Source organism: Chaetura pelagica, unplaced genomic scaffold (genome assembly GCF_000747805.2).
Source record: "Chaetura pelagica isolate M959 unplaced genomic scaffold, ChaPel_1.0 scaffold99, whole genome shotgun sequence".
NCBI classification, from domain to species: Eukaryota; Metazoa; Chordata; class Aves; order Apodiformes; family Apodidae; genus Chaetura; species Chaetura pelagica.
Window position 1 is genome coordinate 227823 of NW_009954539.1, and position 20714 is coordinate 248536.

At 41.2% G+C, this 20714-nt stretch overlaps 1 protein-coding gene across 1 annotated transcript in view; it reads left to right on the forward strand.

Annotated features, from left to right (window-relative positions):
* The window catches only part of PKHD1 (polycystic kidney and hepatic disease 1 (autosomal recessive)), a 248035-nt gene that overhangs the window by 21171 nt on the left and 206150 nt on the right, over positions 1-20714 (forward strand). The window contains exons 18-30 of the mRNA XM_010004904.1: positions 795-937; positions 1929-2059; positions 2810-2994; positions 3368-3506; positions 4728-4882; positions 6120-6304; positions 7324-7446; positions 9486-9591; positions 10050-10328; positions 13258-13388; positions 14182-14317; positions 17872-18067; positions 19501-19568. Coding sequence (XP_010003206.1) covers positions 795-937; positions 1929-2059; positions 2810-2994; positions 3368-3506; positions 4728-4882; positions 6120-6304; positions 7324-7446; positions 9486-9591; positions 10050-10328; positions 13258-13388; positions 14182-14317; positions 17872-18067; positions 19501-19568 — 1977 coding nt within the window. The remainder of the gene's footprint in view (positions 1-794; positions 938-1928; positions 2060-2809; positions 2995-3367; positions 3507-4727; positions 4883-6119; positions 6305-7323; positions 7447-9485; positions 9592-10049; positions 10329-13257; positions 13389-14181; positions 14318-17871; positions 18068-19500; positions 19569-20714) is intronic.

A 20714-nucleotide genomic window follows, 5' to 3' on the forward strand; every position in this document is an offset into this window, starting at 1 on the left:
GAATGTTTGTACATAATAATAATTAACTGTCTTCAAATATGAAATATTTTCAGCTCAGTTAATTCCTAGAGGGTAATATGTCTTTTAATTTATTTGCCTGCTGTGACTCTCCCTTCTCATTTGTTCCTATGAATACAGCTAAACAACTACACTCATAATTTCTCCCAGCGAAGATTTCAACAGGTCCAACACTTGTGCAAAGAACCACGGTTACCTCCTTTCAACATATATACAAGATATATATATACATATATATAAAAAATATTAAACTCTGCTATTAACTTTATTTTGCAGGCATTACTTTTCTTACTGGAACAAAAGGTGGATTGTCACTATGTAATAGCAAAAGAAAATATTTTCTTTGCTAGGAAGAAAAGAAATCCCAGCAGTTTTTCAGCAGCATTGTCAATAGACTAATGAAACAAATATCTCAAAGGGGAATGTGGATTCATCTTTATTTTATACATCAATTTCCAGCTTTGCCTGATTGTTTTCTGAAAAGGAAAAGGATTTATTGAAATATAGGGGTAAATAAAGTGTTGTTTGCCATGAGGTTTTACAGTCAGAACAGTATATTTCTAATGGTCCCTCCTCCTGTCTTTCAGCACCCTTAAGCTGGGGAACAATTGTCCTGCAGATGTTCACTATTGTCCTGCCCAGACAGATGGTGAAGAGTAGGACTGACAAATTTTGGATACCTACTTCTTCTGTTTTCATTAATCTCTTGACCATTTTGTTGTCTCCTGAATAACTTTCAAGCCTCTCATCCCCTCTTGTTTCTTTATCTCTGTCAGATATGAGGAAGATCATTACCACAGGACACATCATCAGTGGAAAAGAGCCTTTCTGTGGGAGGTTCAGTATTCACAGACCAAGCCAGCTAGTGAAAACATCTCCATCAACCCTACCAAGATATGATCTTGCTGAATATACACATGTATGTGGCTGCTTTTGATGAGTAGGTTGCTCTGGGGACTTGGAAACGAAACAGCTACATAAAATCATCTGGTCTGCTTTGACTTCCATCAAATCACAAAGAATCCTGTCTTTGGACTATGCTCGTGGACAGAACAGAGTGTCTTTTATTGACTGAATGAGCAGTTTGAGATCCCTGAGATGTAAATATTTTTTTAATGCATCTGACTGCCATTTGCTCATGGGGATGTAACTCTTGCTGAGGAAAGGGAAAAGATGGGATTGTGTTAGGAAAAGATGCAAGATGCAGGGATGACCACTCCTTGACAACGGGAAAAAACATCTTGTTATCTGGGGGACCATTCTTGCTCACTTTTCTACTCATCTTCTACATATGATTTTAACAGGAATAAGTCTTGATTTCAGCTCTGTCACCCTTTCTTTGCCAGCGGGGGAAAGCAACTAGTTAAGGGTTGAAAAGAAGAAAGCAGGAGGGAAAGACTTATTCCCAAGGCTTCCTGAAGTCCTTCTGGACTCCTTTCAGTTTCCAAACCTGACACCTACTCCAAACCTTGTACCGTGTAAATCAAACCGGCTCCTCCACTCTGTTCCTCCCTCCCAGGCACTTGAAACCCCCACAGGTAGTTCCCACCTATGTTTTTGCTCCCAAATCTCACTGAATTCTCAAGTAAGTTTCAGGCTGTATCATGGCAGAGGAGTCACCTAGATCATAGAATCATAGCATCATAGAATGGGTAAGGCTGGAAGGGACCTTAAAGATCATCAGGTTCCAGCCTCCCTGCTATGAGCAGGGACACACAGTGCAATGTCTTCTATAGGTGCTGTTCAAGGCAATTTGACCTTAAGCCATGGGCTTCCTGGCTGACCTTGGACAACAGGTTTCCCAACTAATGTTAAACTGAGATTGAAACCAGAATATATCATCTTCTGCAAACATCACATATAAACTATCTGTAGTTTGTTTTGTGAACAATTTCCTCCCATTTTTGCAGGTGTGTTTTGCACATAAAGGCCATATGAGCAATACCTTTCATATCTCAGTGTCCTACACCAACGTCTCTTCATCTTCAGTGAAGAGGAGCCTCAACTGCCTGTGGAATTTCAATGAAACCATGTCCAAAAGGTATACAGACAATTCTGGTTTCCAGAGATGGCACTTTACATAGTAAGAAGGTGAACTAGGAAAACTGGGGGATATTCTTATTTGTACAGGAACAACTGATCAGTTGAGGTAAGCTGACACATGCTCTGTCCCTGGAGAGACATTCCTGGAACACACTTCCATTCTTTTGAGGATGAACAGAGTAAATTGGCATATTTTTTTTTTAATTATATGTTCTATCTCACCTTTAGTGATGCACAGATGGAGAACTTGTTCTGTTTCTGGTAAACACACCTGAAGGAACCATTAAATTCCCAGTTTCTTGGGCAACAGTCACTGTTTTTTCTAGAGTGAGAGAGAGATGAATTGATTTTTGGTTTTCCACAGGTACACAAAGATCATTGGTACACAAAGTTTTGAAAATTGTTGTAGTTTTCAGTTCTCTTTATTCACTTGGAATTATGTGGGTAGAAAACTTTTGGTGTTAGTTGTGAAGCTTGGGGCAGGCAGACTTAAAAATCAAGAGTTTTGATTTATTTTTTTTTTCCCCAACATGATAGCTGCTCATCAGCAGCTCAGACTATTGTCCTGCAAAAATGAAGAACTTCAGAAGGGGAAGCTGGTATCTTGGGTATTTAAGGCTGTGTGAGGAGGGTATGTGCATGCCTGGAAGGGAATGAAGGGGTTGGGCTTAAATTACTACCTGGTAGAGAGAGCTGGGAGCCTTGAGCCATCATCTGGTAGAGCCTGCACAACCTTGGTGTCTTTCAGCTGGACATTCACCTGCACTGACCTCTGGAAGGGGTGTGTGAATCACTCCATGCTTTTCCAAGACCTCCCCGCCAATTCCCCAGTATTCGTGCATCAGATTGACTTGCTGAGCCCTGTGCTGAGAAAGAAAATATCTGGGACATTTTACCTTGATGAAGTCATCATCACAGATAGAGCTGTGACTGGTAAAGGAATATGTTATTTTTTTCAGTCCTGTTAGTGTTACCATCTTTTCAGGATACTCCATTACAATCTTTAGTGAATAGGGATGGGTGAACAGATTCCAAAGGGGAAGGTTATTTCACAACAGGCAGAAAATAATTATCTTTTCTCAAAGTTAGATTCTTTGGTTAAAACAATCAAGAAGGAATTGTCAAATGTGAATATTCTTGGCTTATTTGAAAAATGTGTTTCTACAAATGTAACACTTGAATGATCTTAGCTGTACAAACCCCCCAAAAAAACCCCAAAACAAGCAGATACTTTTCCAGCTCTGAAATGAAACCTAGGCATAGTGACAGCTGCTCTTTGCTTTAATGAATCCTTGTACTCTTTCAGTTTCTCAGAGACATCCCAAACCACCTTGGCCAGGTGGGAGGATAGTTGAAGCAGTCTCAGTGATGGGGTCTTCTCCCACTTACAATGTGTCCTGGACGGTGTCTGGCTGTGGTGCAAGTCTGCCCCTTCTCTCTCCAAGGTAGGGACAGTGAGTAGATCATCTCAGTATCCTGTAAAAGCTTTTGCAGTACCCCCTGACGTGTCTGAAGCTGGTTGTAGTCTAAGACAGGACATGAGAAGCAGTGAAGGATGAGACTGCAGCTGGCAGTCCCTTGGCAATCCCCTTTGTTGAAGTCTTCTCCTCTAGGCATTTTAAATGGGCCATGTTCAAACTGTTCAGACTACTGAATCATCCACAGATGTCTATACTCAGTAGATGGGCTGCATCATTATGGAACTGAAGAGAAAGCCTAGGAGAGAAAGATGTGGGGTCAGTCTGTTTAGCTTATAACATGATTAAGAGATGCATTAATCACAGCACCATTCAACAGGAAAAAGTGAAAGTGCTTAGCACTGGTGGCCTCTGCATCTCACAGGGAAAGACAGAGTCACTAGCGTGCTATGCTGAAACCAGGAGAACTGAAACCAGAAATCAGCATGTGCTTTATAAATGTTTATCACTCTCTCTGGAAATCTTAAAAAAAACCAACCCTGTCTGTTTCTCTTAACTGAGCACGTGGTGGGTTTTATTCTAATCCAATTTTCCGTGGTTAGGACAGGATCTGATGCACTGGCTGCACATCAAATGAGAAGGGTCAGTGGTCCCTTTGATTTTGTATTCTCGACACTTGCTCTGCGGAAGTCACGGCTGAGAGTTGAGTCTTCAGCTGTTATCCAGACATTTAACCACTTGGTGGCAACATTGGACCACAGAGTTTGTTTTTTCCTTTGAAAAAGGGTCATTTAGCGGCAAGGGAGAATATATTTTAAGTTTTAGAAACTGGGCTTTGAACTCAAATACAAAACAGTGCTGCAATTCAGGAGAGTTAAGATTTTGACAGAGAGACTAAAGTATAGAGAGCAGAAAACATTTCTGCTTTATGTTGTAGCTGCTGCCCAGGTTGCATTCTGTTGGGTCATGTAAAAACACTAGTACTGAGGTAGAACTTGCTTGTGCTTGGTGCTGCATGAAATTATTTCTTCTCCCATAATTAAAAAATGTGTTTTTCCATAATTTTTTTGAGTGTGCATTGCCTACATCACATAGGTATAAACTGGGAGTATCCAATACCTTTTGAGCTCTGAAGACATTCTCTTTGGGTCCCTCAAGCACGTTGTTCCAATAGGTGTCCCTCTGCTGCTGGTTGACTTGAGGGTCTGGACTGCTAATGCCTTCATGTGAACCCTCTCTGTCACACAGAGGTGCTTTGCTTGGGGAGGGCTCTAAGGAGTATGGCTACCTCTATGTCTCCACGGAGGATGTGAGAGTCAGCCTCACTGTTCAGAGGCTGCAGAAGTCATCCCCACCTATTGGAGGGACCTTCCTCATCCACTTGGCTAATACAGTGATATCAGGTAAGAGAAGATGCAAGTACAGGTCCATGATTTCCTTTGCAGGAAGCCAAGTGAAGAAGAGACAATATTGATCCTTGGAAAAGCTTGGGTCTGGTAGGTTAAACCCACTGTGATAGCTGGTAGATCTCTGCATTTTATGTCCTTCAAGACAGGAGTTAAGGATCATAGACAGGGCAGCATTTCTAGGTAGGTGGGGTTCCAAAATGCATGCAGCCATGATGAAATATTTGCCTTACTATTAAAGAACTTTAGATCAGATCCCAAATTGGCATTTTGCATCTGAAGATGTCTTTTTGTATGGCAAGACTCTTGCAGGTTACCTGGAAATTAATTATCTTCTAGGATTGCTGAGATTGGAAATTTGTGTGTAAATGCCACAAAAGCTTTTGTGCATAGACTTGCTTGACATTAATTAGTCACCCTTGAGGTGTGTTAGATTCTCATGTGTTTGGTTTAAATAATCCAAGGGGTTTAGCATGAAAGTGAGAAAGTTAATCTGAGCAGGGCCAATGGTAAAGTTCTTGACTGAGGAATTGGTGACTCAGTTAAGAAGTCAAATAATAAAATAGTTAAATGCAGTATTACCATATTTATGGAATACCTCTTTCTTCCATGTTGTCACTTCAGAGTTTCCTGCAACAGCTGAAGACTCTCAATAGTGCCCTGCTTGGAACATCATCTTTAAAAAATGTATTCAGTTCCTCTTGCCCTGTTCCCAGGTCTTGTGCTTTCTCCTCTTTCTTATGAATTGGATTAGAGAGATTTACTGTATCTGCAGCTTTAAATGGTCATGGGTATTTATTTCAAAAGAAATAAAACATAATTTGAATTTATCTGGTATTGAACTCTACCAAGTCTTCTTGAGAGGCTGATCCTGCCCCCTACTCCTCTCATCTAGGAAATTCCTGACTTTTCTAATTTGAAAGAACATGACTTGCATTCTGAAATTTCACATCTCCCAGAAATGTAGATTGCATGTAATGAAAACTATTACTTGGACAAAATTTCTGATCGTCTCAACTGGAGAGATGTTACTAGGTTTTCTAAGCTATTAAACAGTGCAAATCTTTTGGCATTTGGGACTGAGTAAATTTGCCTCTGCTGCTTTTCAGCAGTCAGAAATGTTTGAGCCGCAACAACCTCAAGTGAATGATGCAACATCTTTCTTCTCTAGGATCAGGTAGATGTGCTCTCTTAGGGATGAGGATATCCATGTTTTTTCTGCTGTCTTTTGCAGATGTTTCAGTGCACATCTCTTCCCACCACCTCCGCAAGCTTTTGCAAGACAACGTAGATGCCTCTACCTCCCTGTACTTCAACACCAGTGACTTCATCGTGACCAAAGACTCAAACTCTTGCTATGAAAAGATCTGGACTCTGACTTGGAAAACTAGAAGTGGAGACTTGCCCAATGTTATCAATGTACAGTCACTTCTTTTACTAACACCTGCTTTGAACCCCATTCAATGTCTTTGGCCTTGGCTGATTAATTCACCCAGGATCTGTTTTTATGCAGACACCAGTGGGACCTTAAGCTAAGTGTCTTCCTACTAGGAATAACAACTTAAAATTTCAAATGAGATGATTAAAAAAACAATTGCAGTTACAGGAGGAGAAATTGCATCTTTAGAGTAATGCTTCAAAATGAGCAGCCTTGAATGTAATTTCTGTGCCTTGATGTAGTTCTGTAGAATAAAGGGACTGCTCTACTGAAGTGAAAGCTCTTGTAATCACATTAACATTTCAGTCCAGTAACTGAAGCTCAGTACAGGTTTGTGGAATCATCTGGAGGCCCAGGTCTTTTTCTGAGAACTACTTTGTATGGGTTCATATCTGGTCCTCACAGGTCTCAGAAGAAGGCTCAGTTCACACTCTCTCATCCCAAGATTTAAAATTTAAGCTTTGCTTTGAGTAGAGGGGTCTGTCTGTTTTGAATAAGGACTCAGACCGAACTGCTTCCTACCCCAAAAATTATTTCCTTGTATATGAAGACTCTAAAAATGTAAAATTATCTTCAATGCAGCAATGAGTTCTTATGCTCAAGTTGGTGAAAAACACTTGAGCTGCATCTTAAGCTTTAGTACAGGCTCTCTTTCCACACAAAGTCGTGTCTCTGAGGAGCAGATGTTCAAAGCTCTTCCCATGCCTAATTCCAAGTGATATGACTGTATATAATAAGTTTATTTGCAAATCTAATTCCTGAACCTCTTTGCCTCAGTTTCTTGCTTGCCAGATGAGTATGGGAACAGGGAGATTTTGTTAAGTTTTGGGTAATGAAGATTAATACTTAGAGATAGGACTAAAGGAGGAAGCCTGAGAAGATATTTCCAAGAGTTATTTGCTGCCTTGAAAAACTCCACATGAACCCTAGAGGAAAGGTTTTAATTTAAAATGACAGAATAGAAAAGGACAAGAAACTTAAATTCTTTGTTGCTTGCCAGGTCTCTGCCAAAAACCTTACTGGTCTGAAGGCAACCATTTCTAGACGAGTGGTTTACGATGGAGGTGTGTTTATTGGGCCAATATTTGGGGACATGCTTGCTACCTTCAATAACAAAACACAGGTGAGATGTGCTGTGACACTTATTGATTTACCTGGATGGTATAGATCTAGAAATCTCACTAGTATTCAGGTACTTACTTTCTGCCACTAAATGCTTTTAGAAATCTACTGTTCTGTGCTTTGGCATAAATTCACCAGATCCTGCTCCATGGTTTGTACAGCAGGACTTTACTCCAAGAGCTTAATGTAGATGGGGAGAATGATTATCATGGGTGACTATTCTATCAAATGGTGACATGGCCCTGGTGGAGTGAGTCCAGAGCAGGTCATGAAGTTAATTCAAGGGCTGGAGCAGCTCTGTTGTGGAGACTGGCTGAGAGCTGTGATTGTTCAGCTTGGAGAACAGAAGGCTCTGGGGAGACCCTACAACACCTTCTAGTACCTGAAGGGGCTACAGGAAAGTTATGGAGGTACTTTTTATAAGGGTATGGAGTGATAGGGTTAGGGGAATGGGTTTAAGCTGAAAGAGGGGAGATTGAGATGAGATATTAGAAAGAAATTCTTTCCAGTGGGGGTGATGAGACCCTGGCCCAGGTTGCTCAGAGAAGCTGTGACTGCCCTATCCCTGGAAGTGTTGAAGGCCAGGTTGGATGGGGCTTGGAGCAACCTGGTCGAGTGGAAGTTGTCCCTGCCCACACACAGGGGTTGGAACTAGATGATCTTTAAGGTCCCTTCAACCCGAATCATTCCATGGAAGAGTATTTAGTTCTTTTGAGGCTGTAGACAATGGCAGATTGGACTCTCACACTTTCTGGGTCTTATGGTGCTAGCCACAAGACTTGGAAATGACCCTATTAATCTGCAGTGTTTGAGCTGTTAAACTGATGGGAAAATACATGAAATGGTGGCTGCAGTACTAGTCTGTGGTTTGGGTAAATCCCTCAGTCTCTGTGGGTCTCAATTCTTGGGAGCAAGGAGGACTTACTGACTGGATGAGTCTGCTGGATAGACAAATGTGTTCCAGCCTCTGCTCTCGGACATTGCAGAGCCATAGACATTGCTGGATTTGCTTCCAGTGAAGACTGGCAGGCACTGTAGAGATAAAAGGGTGATGCTACACGTGCTCCAAAGCCCAGCTCTGCAGCACTTGGGTTTAAGTCATCCTGCTTTTTGGCAAGCCAGTTCCCCAGACATGAAAACTTCCCTGTTTCCAGTGGCTCAACCACCTGTAACATCTCTGCCATCTGTGGTGCAGACATACCATCAAATAAACCAAATTCAATTAAACAAGCAGCACCAACCAGATTTCATCTTTGTTTTTGAACTTTTACTCCAGCTTGGTGTTAGCAACAAGTGTAAAAATGTCCCTCCAATTCTTGTGTCTCTATTCAAGCAGAGGACTTTGCAACTCTGTGCTCCTTGCATTTATTTGGGTCAGTCTGCTTTTGCTTTTTGTAGGCATTGGTGTATCCTCCTGGCACACCCTTAATACCTGGGACAGAGACAAAGAGGGGATCTCCTGTGCCCTGTTTTGCCAATTGACTCTTCAAGGTCTCAGAAGAGATATCTCTTGATAGCTCTTGCTGGATATCAAGGTCACAGCCCAGCTTTTTCCCACAAGGAAAATAAATAATTGAGGACTGCATGCTGGAAAGACACATTCTGGGATTCATTCTAATTAGTCTTACAGGGTGCTTTAAACATAATAAACATAAAAAAACTTGTTCCTGAGGCAGGGTGGGAAGAATTGGGGTATATGTCAAGCAGGGTGTTCAATGGGTGATTAGAAGAACAGGAGTTGGGTGGAGCTGTGGATCCCAGCAAGATGGGAGGAAGGATTCTACAGCCACTGAGAAAGGCTGGCTTTCAGTTCTGCTTTGCCTGAAATTGAGCCCTATCAAGGTTTGCAATTACATTTGTAATGGGGTGCAGCAGGATAACCAGCTGTCTGATGGTGCTCCATGCTGGCACAGTCAGAGTGCTCTTGATAGTTCAGTGTGCCTACTGGCACCACTTTGCAGGTCTGCCAGGTAGACATGGCTCTAGAAAACATTTCTGTTACCATCCCAAGCTTAGGGTAACCTTCTTCTCTGTCTCCAGGTGGTGGTGGTGGTTAACGATGTCCTTGCAAACTGCTCTGGGTCATGCTCTTTCCAGTTCAGCCAGGAACTGACCCCCTTGGTCAGTGATTTGGAGTATTCATCAGGTAATGGGGCTTTGTGCCTGAACAAAGTGACAAATTCAGAGAAATGGATCTGCCAGATGTTTATTACTTGATATGTGTGTGTGTATTCTTTTAGAATTTTCTGATTTTATGGAGCCTGCACTTTTTAGTGGGGCACTTCTGAGCAGCTACAGTCTGAAAACATGTAGCACAGGCATGTTTTTGCATCAACAAGAAGATGGTAGATACAGAATGATAAGCTTCATGCTTAAAGCAGAAGGTGGTCCTTGACTCAAGTTAATTTTAATTAAAAATCAAGGAATGAAGTAATAGCTGAACAGGGACGGTTAGGAATAGGCATTATCAGGGACAATGAGAGATTGTACTTTTTAAGATGTCCTGATGAAGAGGATAAAAATTTTTAACTGTTGGTTGAAAGTAAATCCTGGGCATTGCTACACCAAAATTCATGAGTCTTTTTGTTTATTATATTCTTTCAGATGACAGGTCCCAGGCCACAGTAGTTATAAGGGGATCTGGTTTCACTGAAGAAAAGCCAGACCTGCAGGTGGAGGTGAACAACACAACCTGCCATGTCATGACATTTAGTCAAAATGAAGTGGTTTGCCAGATGGAGAGGCTACCAGTTGGAATCTACCAGGTGACACTATTGGTGAGACCTTATGGCTTCGCACTCAATGCCAGCACAGGAGAAAGCATCTTCCTAAGAGTTGATCCAAAGCTGGTAGCTATTGAACCTCCTACAGCTTCAGAGATTGGTAGGTCTGAATGCCAGACTGGCTCTAAGTGACATCTTCTTTTTGCTTCTTGCTTTTCATGGTATGTTTCAGTTCTTCTGTACTTTGACTTAAGAAGGTCTTAATCTGACAAAAAAGACATAATATGGCTGGACATATTGTGTGTACAAAAAAGTACTAGGACAGGTTTCTTAAAGAGTGACAGACTTTCCTTGGTTCTTTGTTGAGGCAACCAGCTTCCTGACTAGTTTTATCTGAGAATTGTGAGTTCAAGTACAGACATATTTGTCCAAACAACCCAGAAGGCCATTAGTGTTTCATGGCTCATATTCCCATATCCCTTTGACACACAGCTTTTTAGTATTTTAATTAATCTGGCTTAACTGTGAAATGGCTAAACTCTGGTTCTTCCCAGTCCAATTGAAATTAATTTGTGTTCTGAGGGATAAAATGGCAGTGTCATGTGTGTTTAGATACAAAACTGAGAAAGAAGCTCAAACTAAATTGAAGATCATTCCATTTCCATTACCTCTCCCCTCTCCTTGAAATACAAGGAAATAAAGGGTGATATATTTCATCCCTGAAGACAAGAGCCTGGAAGTTTTTCCACAGGATTCTGGGACCAAAAAACCATGAACTCTTTCATCTGCCCTGTACATGACACAGATGAAAAGACTTCATCTGGATGTTTCAGAAAACTGCCTAGCCAACTACAGCTGAGCCAAAGGCTGCAAAATACCACCCTTTATTTTTCTAGCAGAGGGAAAACCCTCCCCAGCCCAATGACAAATGTGTAGAACATCCTTAACACACCTGAGTTGTGCAGTAAGGACCAATAGTCTCAGTGTACAAATTGTTTTCAAGCAGCTAGGAATGCATCTAGAAACAACATGACTCAGGCCAACTCGGACAGTAAAAGTCACCCAGCTTTTGTGTGGAAACCTAGTTTCATTATTGAGATGCTTTGAGTTAATGTTCATGAAGAACTCTGTGAGCAGGAGTGCTGACCTAAGTGGAGCATGAAGCTATGCTCAGCCAAGTGGCTTGGAGGACTGACTGTGCCATGCTTAGCCACCTTGGAACAGGCAGAGGAAGGGAATGATGTTCCATGAACTTCTATGTGGATGAGCCATGGGATGGTCTTGGGAGAATGTAGGGTTCCTAAAATGAAAAGCAAGAAGTTATAGCCACCTCTTTTCTTTATGTTTTGTTGGAAAGTATAACAAGAAAGATTTTCTGACTCTTTTCTTTCTACTTTTTTTTTTAATTCCTTTGCAGTGGAAGGATCATACAGTTCATAAAATTGATACTCTTTGCATTAATTCATTAAAGAAACCAAACACCAAAACCTGAACAAAAACAATGTTAAGAGAAAAAAAAACAAACCAACACATCAGAGACAAGTTTTTATGCTTGGTCCTTCTCATTTCCTTTGCTGACAATCCACTTCTCCCAATTACAGTGATCTGTCACTCATTAAAAAGAAAGCGAATGTAAAGTCATCTTACATTACATATGCCTTGAACATTCATAATTGGAAAGAATTACAGCTTCCATCTGTGTTTTTAATTTCTTCCATTTCAAATACCTCTCTTCAATCTTATCACAAAGTGCACATATGCACTATTTCATTGCATATGGATATAAGTGCAGATATCAGAACTTAAGAGCATCAGTCTTTACACAACACACAAGGATTTTGTGCTCTAAATCTGAAGCTCCTTATCTGACAATTATCACACGTCACATTACACAAGTGACTTCAGTTTCGAGTTCTTGCTGTTTCTGGCTCTGCAGACTCAGCATTACAGGACAGGAAGCACCGTGTGTTTTGCTGCATCAGGTCCCACTTGTCAAAATATCACTGGTACCAGTGGTGCTATACTGGGACTTTGCTGTGACTTAACTCTAAGTGTGGGATGCCTTTCTCCAGCTCGTAGACAGAAGTTGCTTTAAAGAATTAGCAGGAAATGCTGCTTTGAGGACAACACACAAGGAACTCTGCCATCAATATGCGATGACTTTACCGTAGAATCTTACTTATATTGCATATGACAAGCATCATAAAAGCTCAGTTGGTTTGTAATATAAACATTATAAAGTTCCTGTCTGAGCAGTCTGTCTGTCCAGCCATAGCCCTAAACTCTGCAGTACCGATAACTAGAGCAAACAGCTGGAAGTTTCAACAAAAAACAAAGTCCAGGTTAGAACTGCCATTAATGTCCGTTATTGTTCTCTTTTCTGTCTCTCTCAGAATTCTACCTGAATCTTCTAGTCACTTGAAAAAAACAGAGGGCAACCTTGACTATTTGCACTGAAACTGGGTGCTGCAGAATGACCAGGTCTGAGTCTAATTTGTGTTAGGTGTGATGCTGCGTGTGACTGAGGAGGCTCAGCTCAGGATGGCACAAAGGAGAGCAGAGGTTGCTCAGTGCCTCACAGGATGAAGCCCTCCATGACTTTCCTCCCAGCTCTGTTAAGTCCTAAGCCCTGCCAAGTCCCCTTTCTAACCTAAGTTTCCTAGACACATACTACAGGATTTTTTGGCAGTGGGGTGCTTAGCAGCTATTTGAACTGTGAAATCACCTGCTGTGTTAAGCTCATTTTCCATTCTTAGTGCTTCTTCCTTCCTTCCTTGTTTCATTATTGGGCTGGGGATCTTTCTAAGGGTGAGATCACAGACTTTGTTGGCTTAAATAATTATGTCCTTAAAAAAAATAAACCAAGAAACAAACCCAGTCCCCTCGTACCACGGACTAGAACTCAAATAATAGGCAAGAAGGATCTCTTGTGAAAAAGGGGAAGGTAGACACAGCAAGGTGGAAGGAGATGATCATCAGATCCACTGAGATACGTTACTGCCTTTTATAGTCATTTAGTAATATTGAATCCTTTACATAGAAAGATATTTTTCTGCATTTTCAATGTAATGGAATAACTGGTTTTGTAGGAGGATTGAGAGTTGCTCTCAAGGGGATCAATCTGGAAGGGGTGAACTTTGTGTTGTTTGGATCTCAGCCTTGTCCAATTTTGGAGGATGACAGAAATTCAACAAGAATTAAATGTAAAATTCCCTCTCGGGTAAGAAATCACATTTATTTATTTATTTTTGTAACACTCAGCAGCTTACAGGACATTCTACATTTTCATAGCCTGGGAAAACACTAGGGGAACAGCAACAGGTAGCTCATCAGCAAAGGCTTGGCTGTGGGACAACTTACCATGGACTCCACCTACACTTTCGACCAGTTGAATTAACAATAGATTAATATATGACTTATGGAAACCAGTGAAACAGCAAAAAATCCAGATTAACTAAACCTCTCATAAACAAAACTGGGGCTTTGAACTCCAGCAGAGCTGCCTGTCAACACTTTCAGTTGTCCACTAGAAGGTTAAACATCCTGAAACAAATGCTCTTGCTCATATTGCTGAACTTTCTTCAGCTTCAAGGCTTCTACTTTACATTCAGACCTCCTTTGGACATTCTCTTTGTGTTATACAAAAACATGACAATGGGATTTTTAACAGCAGTGCTCTTTACTGCATGACAAGATTGTACCCAGGACAATTGTAATAGTTTAAATGTATGGGTAACTGTCTATGCTTATGATTCACCACTGTTCAATTTACTTGTATAGAAATAGCAAATCAAAACCTGCATAGGTTGGGATTGTTTTAAAGTTTCCACTCTCCATAGATGTCCTTTTAATGCCAACATAACTGTACATGTTTAAGTAGAACCTGGTGTATGAACAAATTTTACCAGGGCCATGTGCCTGAATTAGTAAGTATGGGAGATGCAGGAATATAGGGAATAACTTTTTTTATTGGTGCATTCTTATCCCTGAAATTTTCTTAATTTTTTTTCCAGGGGACAGAAGATTCTGCTGTGAATGTGACACTAATTTCTGGGTACCTTTCAACAACAGTAACCAACCTGTTCCAGTATGATCCTTCTTTAAACCCTGCTATTGTATCCCTGAGCAGAAACAGAAGTGGCATAGCAGGTGAAAAGCTGCAGATTATCTACTGGGCATCATCTATAGAAGTGGTATTATTGCTGATGGTGGGGAGGCAGAGGGAATATAGGTCTATGGAGTCTGGTGATCCAACAGTGTTTGTTTGCTTGCTTGCTTCCTGCTAATCCTGATCAGTCCTGGATGTTTTATGTTGGTTTTACTCTAGCAAACATAAGATAATTAATTACTTGCCCTAGGGCAGTATGAGTCATGTCCACAGGATGTCAGGTGTGGTATAGTGCTCCTTTTGGGCCATATTTCTCTGACTTTGCTCTGAAATCATTGCACCCATTCATTCTTAGTAACAGACTCAGCCACGACAAGAGAAATGAGCTCTAGGGAGTGTCCTCCAGCATACCAAAGGGTTGATCATAAAGCACATCATGTGTACTGTGAGTTTCTGAAAGCAGAAGAGAGGCAAAACTTGTCTTGCTGGTTCACTTTCCTAAGCCAAACTGTTTCTTCCAATTTGATCTGTTACTTTGGACTTTAAGTGAAGGCGTTATAGACTTTTGGGGGCAAATTTACAAGTAGATCTCATGGACCATGTAGCATTCCAGTATTTTTAAGTTTTCTATTTGGGATTGGATTTTTTGCCTTATGTATTTATTTATTTATTTCCCCAGAAGGTTTTGGGGGGGCATTTGAAACAGAAGGCAGTATTGGTGAATGGTGTACTCGTATAGACAAGTATTTTAGGAAGAAACTTTACTACATTTCTATGTGGCAACCAGACAACATATATCTCATATCCCATTCCTTCAAGGATGTAATAATCTGATTTCTCTTTTGTGTCTTTTTGCAACCTCTCCAGTACACACCTTCTTATATCTCTCTCCAGCTCACAAGTTTGGCTGTTCTTGGTGGGGATGCAAGGAGTTAGGTGACTGACAGTGGTGAAATGAACTTCTTGCTGCATGCCTGACATTTCTATTCCTTTCCTTAAATGCCCTTGCCATTTTCTATTATTCCAGAATGCAAAAATTAGAGAAAATGTCCTTTATCTTCTGAATATTACTCAGACACAATAGTGCTAAGGGGAGTTTTTTCTAGCCACAGGCAGCCCAAGTGCAGGGAATTCCTTAATGCTATAGTGTCTCATGAACAGTGCTGTGACTGAGTTCAATCTCCTATTCAGAACATCCAGGACTACATTTTTTAATATAATTTTGCTCCTATATAATAAAAAGAATAAATAAATTACACCGATGCCCTCTAGACATCTAGGATTAAGCTGACAATTGACCAAGAGTCCAATGAGTTCACACTATTAATACATTCAACTTGGCTTTCAAACTTTATTTGACTCTTTGCACAGGCAGAATTGAAAAGTACTGGCTTCAAGATCTGCTTAGAGGAGCTGGTAGCTGAAGGGTGCTTTGTACAGACTCTCCTGCTTCTCAGAAGGCAGAGGCTTCTCCAAAGCTGAGGCTGTGGAGCTGGATGGTAAAGATGACCATGTCTGCTGTGAAGGTGATGCTGAAGCCAAGTGACCCTGGCCTCTGTTTGGGAGGCAAAATTGCTACTCGGATCTGAATCTTTAGTAAGAATATATCAACCTACAAAATGAATTTTAATTAAGACAAAGGAAGAGAATAACAAGATGAACAGCTCCTGGCTACATTCCTGTGTGGCTGGGATAACAGTATCTCAGGCTTAATGAAGAAAAAGAATGGGCAAAAATGAAACAGGTCTGGGACAGCAGATCTTCATCAGCTGTTCTGAAGCAGCTTTGTGGGTAGAGAAGTTTTTCAGGCTGGCTGGCTTAGGGGAACGGTAAAGAGATATTAACACCTTTTGCTTGATGAATTTAGGAAAAAGATTTATGCAACAGTAACCTGTGACAACAGAGTTAGACTGGAACACCTGCCCTTGTCCTGTTTATTCTTGTTTCTGTGCAGTTAAACCCACACCCGTTAGAGGAGATGAGTGGATGAGATTCACCTTCTAAACAAGTCTCTGAGTTTGTTCCTTAGATGTCTTGCATGGTCAGTGAAGAGAAGAAGGTGATTCCACATGGGATTCACCACAGCTATTTTGGATGTCTTCCTTACAATAAAATGAATCACTCCATAAAGGCTCTCTTTCTCTTCATTGACTACAGATAGAACTATCTCAGTGAAAATGCCTTTATTTGATCAGACACTGGAATGGACTGCCCAGGGAAGTGGTGGAGTCACCATCCCTGAAGGTGTTTAAAGAAAGGCTGGATGTGGCACTTAGTGCCATGGTCTAGCTGATGTAGTGGTGTTAGGTCATAGATTGGACCTGATGATCTCAGAGGTCTTTTCCAGCCTCAAGAATTCTGTGATTCTGTGTGATTTCTACTGGTGCATAACATTACATTTTAAAATCTCTTCCAGGAGGAATTTAGCTTGTGAAAAACTCTTCTCTGCTTTCCTTGTCCTTTTTTATTTCCTTGAATACACACAAATAAAGGAAAGTATCCTCTGACTATCACTTGGCTTACACCAGAGCTTAAATAGGAGACAGGGCCATGTTTCCTGATAACAAGGTGCTTTGGAGCATGCATGGGCATCTGACTTTAGGCAGATCATTTTGATGTTTGAGGCTCCTGTTAAAGTTAGATGCCTCCATAGTGCTGAAAAGAGGGGTCTGGATCAATGTATGTGATTGAGGAAAAATCTCAGAATTCTCCAAGTCCAGTTTATTTGAGCTATAGGAAGACTGGATTTGTTTTTTATCAGCTGCACATATTTATAGGATAGACATTTATGGTAAGGGAGCATGGATCCTATTCTGAGTGTGTACCAGCAGGCTGAGAATGGCTACAGAGGGTCAAAATGCCCAGTCCTGGGGCCCTCAACCTAAGAAGGACATGGAGCTTTTGGAGTGAGTCTGGAAGAGGCCATGAAGATGATCAGAGGGATGGAGGACCTTTGCTATGGAGACAGGCTGAGAGAGTTGGGGTTGTTCAGCCTGGAGAAGAAAAGGCTCTGGGGACACCTTAGAGCACCTTCCAGGACCTGAAGGGGCTCCAGGAAAGCTCAGGAGGGACTTTTGACAAGGGCAGGGAGTGACAAGACAAGGGGGAATGGCTTCAAATTGAAACAGAGGAGACTTAGACCACATATTAAGAATTTCTTTGCTGTGAGGTTGATGAGACACTGGCACAGGTTATACACAAAAGCTGTGGCTGCCTCCTCCCTGGAAGTATTCCAGGCCAGGTTGGATGGGACTTTGAGCAATCTGATCTAGTGGGAGGTGTCCTTGGCAGGACCCCCCATGGAAGGGAGGGTGATACTAGATAAGCTTGAAGGTCCCTTCCAACCCAAACCATTCTATGATAGACAAGTTCACAATGCTAACTTCTCAAAACAAACCTGGTGGCTGGTGTCCTTAGACAAGGGATTGAGTAATATACAGAACCACTGTGATAATTTTTTTTGTTGGACTGATGAACATGACTGGACATGCTCTGGCATGATGGGACTCCACGTTCTTCCTCTGGCGATGGTTATGTGTACTAAAAGAACTGCTGCTAGAAACACTAATAGTTTCATCCATCCTTCTCTCTGCAGGTGGTCAGGAGCTTCAGATTGGAATATCCCAGTTTGCCAGTTACCGAGGGTCAGACATCAAGGTCCAAATTGGGGGCTCATGGGCACAGATCCAGGCACAGACGGACCATGGTGTTAACGTGACACTTCCAGCTTTGGCTGCAGGATGGTACAATGTTTCTGTCATCATCAATGGCATTGCTGTCACTTCTACCAGGTGTGTGAACCTGTGTACTTTTCTTAAGATATGAATTTCATTCTCCATCTTATTTAGTATTTTAGGGTTAATCTGAAAAGGAAAGCAAGAGTTTTCACAAATTCTGTAGCTAACGGTGAAATCTGCAGTGTGGTATAAAATTATGAATAATTATCAAGGCATTTATTGATCTGTGGGATCCAAGTCAGCAAACTGCTCATGCCAGTCAATTAACTCCCCTTGGATCAGTAGGAGGCAGGAGAGAAACATTTTAGACAAAACAGTGGATTTGATGAAAAATGCATATTCAGGCAATCAAAGGTATTCACAGATTCAGGTCAAATGCAGATAAATCCTGCTGTAGGAAAACAGGAGAAGAAAAGAAATACTTTTCATGAGAAAAAAAGCTAGTTTGAAAAATAGAAAAAATTGCTTTGTTTGGAGAATTTCTAAACGATGCTATTTCCATCTTTTAAGGTGACACTTCAAGTTCATGCCTAGATAACTATAGTATTAAAGGAATTAAAATATACTGGAAAACTGACCCGAAAGTGGGATACAACAATGCATTCACAAACAGGACTGTTTCATTCCTCAGCCACTCAGCTCTCATCCATGGCAGCTGCTAGGAAAGATCCTGAAACAATGGTGCTTGGGGAGAAGGGAGCTGCTTTTAGTGCTAACAAACCACCCTGAGCTGCTTGTTGCATTAAGGAACTTCAGAAGGAGAAAGCTTGTGGACAGTGGGATGACACAAAGGGATTCATCCCATCTAATGTTGGAGCCTGTTGGCAGCACCATCTCTTTGTCTCCAGAGACAGAGATTGAAGGAAGATGGGGGATCCTAGGAGACAACTCTGATCTCTGGTGGGCTGGATTGCAGGCTTGGGAAGGTCTGCTTCTCTAATGTGCCTTTTTAGGGCAGGTAATGTTTTTGAAAGGAGTGTGATAAGGAGGAACAATAGACGTAGGTGAGACAGAAACAGAACTACATCCTTATCTGAGTTGACTTCTGGAGGTTTTGCCTGGCTTTCCTTTTCCTGTAGTTACCTCCACTGTCTGCTGGGATGATGTAAGGAGGGAAGGCAATTGGGATGTCTTAAACACACTGACATCTCCTGTCTCTGTGTGTAGCTACAGTGGGATCTGTTTGGCAGAAAAAAATCACTATTCTTTATTTTGAAGGGCAATTCAGTTACATCTCATGGACTAAATTTGGCTCACAGGTTGCTACTCATTAAGACAGTTTTCATAAGAGATGTAGCTCAAATCACATTGAAGAATTTGGGGTGTGGGTTGGTCTTGTCACTGTGACATTGAACAAAGGTGAGGTGCCAGTTGGTGTTTAATCTTCCAACACAGGAGTTGAAAGAAAGAATAGCACTGCAGTAGGAGAGAAAAATGTAAAAACCCAACCCCCTCAAACTCCTTTGTATGTTGCTTGTGTTTTGCAGGGTTGAGCTGTTAATCCAGTACTTCTCAGAGATCTTCAGCATAGAGCCATGTTGTGGTTCCTTTCTGGGTAAGAAGTGTCTGTACATCTGCAGCCACTTATGGGGGTTAAAGGGATCAAGGGCATAGTTTTCATGCAGGAATGGAAAGGGCATCCCATTTCACATCAGTTTAAATGGGAGTGTTTTAACTCTGGGACCCTTTATTATGCAGACATCAACTGGCAGACAGCAGCAGTCTGGAAATATGGGATTGTAGTGAGCATCCCTCAATCTAGTTTGTTGGCTCAGGGCTCTCCTGTGCTTTGAATTTGATTTCCCCAAGTGTTAGTTCATATATCATTGCAAGTTCCCATTGGGAAAACAAAGCACACCCACATCAGACTGATCTGTGCTGTTACTTTCAGTCATTACACCTCCATCTTTCAAGGCTTTCTGTGTGAAAGTTGGGCAGAAAGCAGGGTACAATAGTGGTTTGAAGCAAACAATAATTTCAAGTGATCCCAAAGGGGCTGTTCATTTTTGTTAAGTTGAAATGATAAAAAAGACCCCTTTTTCAACGTTAATTTTAATCAAAAGTGAAATATTTATTAATCCTGTTCCAAGCTTTTAAATATTGGAAATAATTTAAGCATGTTTCAGAGAAAAACATCAGTGAATTAAAAAGAAAAGTTTTACTTTAAATCTTAAAATGCAGATTGGAGATGGTTGATTTATGTTGTCATTTGGCTGGGGATGGGGGAGAGTTGAATCCCTGTAGTGAATTTTACATAAACCCTTAGAAATGCTTTTATAGAAGAGAGAGAAATCTTTGTCTTGCAACCTCAGGTCCTTCACAGTTTGCTCTCCCAGGCTGACAACACATGTAAAGACACAAAAGCTCAGAGACTTTATGGTATGTGATTAGTGTAATAGTTTGTGAAATGCCCAAGCCTTGAAAGATTAGAGTGTGGGTAGAGCCTGTAAGGAAAAGGCTATCAGTTTTGAAGATGAAGCTGTGCTAAAAGAGGGGGGAAAAGAATTGCACCCTTCTTTTCACATTTAAGGGTAAATTGAAATTTAAATAAGAGCTGATTAACTCTTTGACTGTAGTTTTATGAATGGCTTAAACTGATGTAGGGTCTCATCACTGCAGAAAGCACCAGTTCCCCCTGTTATATCTAGTCTTTCATGTCTGTAACATTTGTGTGGCCATCTGGATTAAGGGTTTGAGCTCC